This window comes from Arachis duranensis, unplaced genomic scaffold, assembly GCF_000817695.3.
Source record: "Arachis duranensis cultivar V14167 unplaced genomic scaffold, aradu.V14167.gnm2.J7QH unplaced_Scaffold_165934, whole genome shotgun sequence".
Taxonomy (NCBI): domain Eukaryota; kingdom Viridiplantae; phylum Streptophyta; class Magnoliopsida; order Fabales; family Fabaceae; genus Arachis; species Arachis duranensis.
In genome coordinates this window covers 447,708-448,566 of record NW_026264258.1, presented here as the reverse complement: position 1 = coordinate 448,566, position 859 = coordinate 447,708, and the positions used below count along the sequence as shown (strand labels likewise).

General features: G+C 32.0%; 1 protein-coding gene across 1 annotated transcript in view; it reads left to right on the top strand.

The window, feature by feature from the left end:
* The first annotated feature begins 212 nt into the window (after positions 1 to 212).
* LOC107475595 (subtilisin-like serine-protease S) overlaps positions 213 to 859 on the top strand; it is a 5,138-nt gene continuing 4,491 nt past the window's right edge. Inside the window, exons 1-2 of the mRNA XM_052256026.1 lie at positions 213 to 657; positions 764 to 858. Coding sequence (XP_052111986.1) covers positions 574 to 657; positions 764 to 858 — 179 coding nt within the window. The 5' untranslated portion in view covers positions 213 to 573. The remainder of the gene's footprint in view (positions 658 to 763; position 859) is intronic.

Genomic DNA, 859 nt, shown 5'->3' with positions numbered 1-859 from the left:
TTCATTATTAAAAATTTATCAAAATACATTAAAAAATAAAAAAATTAATTTTTATTAAATTTTTTTTATTGATTTAATAACGTGTAAATAAACACTAAATGAGCTTTAAGGTTTACCCATTACATGAGCAGAGTACATTTTGGCCTTTTGCCGCCACACTATTTCTACTACACTGCTCTGCTACTCCATCTTCTTTATTCTTTTTCTCATCTCATACTGTCATCTCATTTTTTGTAGTTAAAAGAAAAATTAAATAATACTTTGTTGGATTATTATTATTATTTGTTAAGAACACATGACAGCTACTAATAAGGCACCTTAACCATGTTTCTCTCTCTGCTCTTTTGCCATCTGGGTTGTTACTCATTGTCCACTTTCTTCTTGTTTTTCTCTTCTTTCTCATCATCACACTCAAAATCCTGAATTTGGTTTCTGCAACTTTTTTGTCTTCATCACTCTTATCCACTTTATTATTCATATACTTCTGCTTCTTAGCCCCCACTACATGTTAATACACTTTCTGTTGTTTTTAAGGCCAAAGTTTGTAACTTTCAGTCAACATTTTTAGCACCAATGTCTAGAAGAAGCAGTGCGTTGTTTTATCTCTTTCTTGCAGTGCTTGTTGCAGAAAAAGTTAGCTTTTGCTTTTCTGCTAAGGTAAATTCAGGCACAAGTTATTGTTTTTATGTCCCATGTTCTTTTTTTTTTGTTTCTCTTGGTGTGTGTGAGGAACTTTTGTTATGATTTGTTTCTTGTATTGCAGGTTTATGTAGTGTACATGGGAAGCAACAATGGTGAAAACCCAGATGATATTCTGAAGCAACACCATCAAATTCTTGCTGAAGTTCATAGTGGAAGG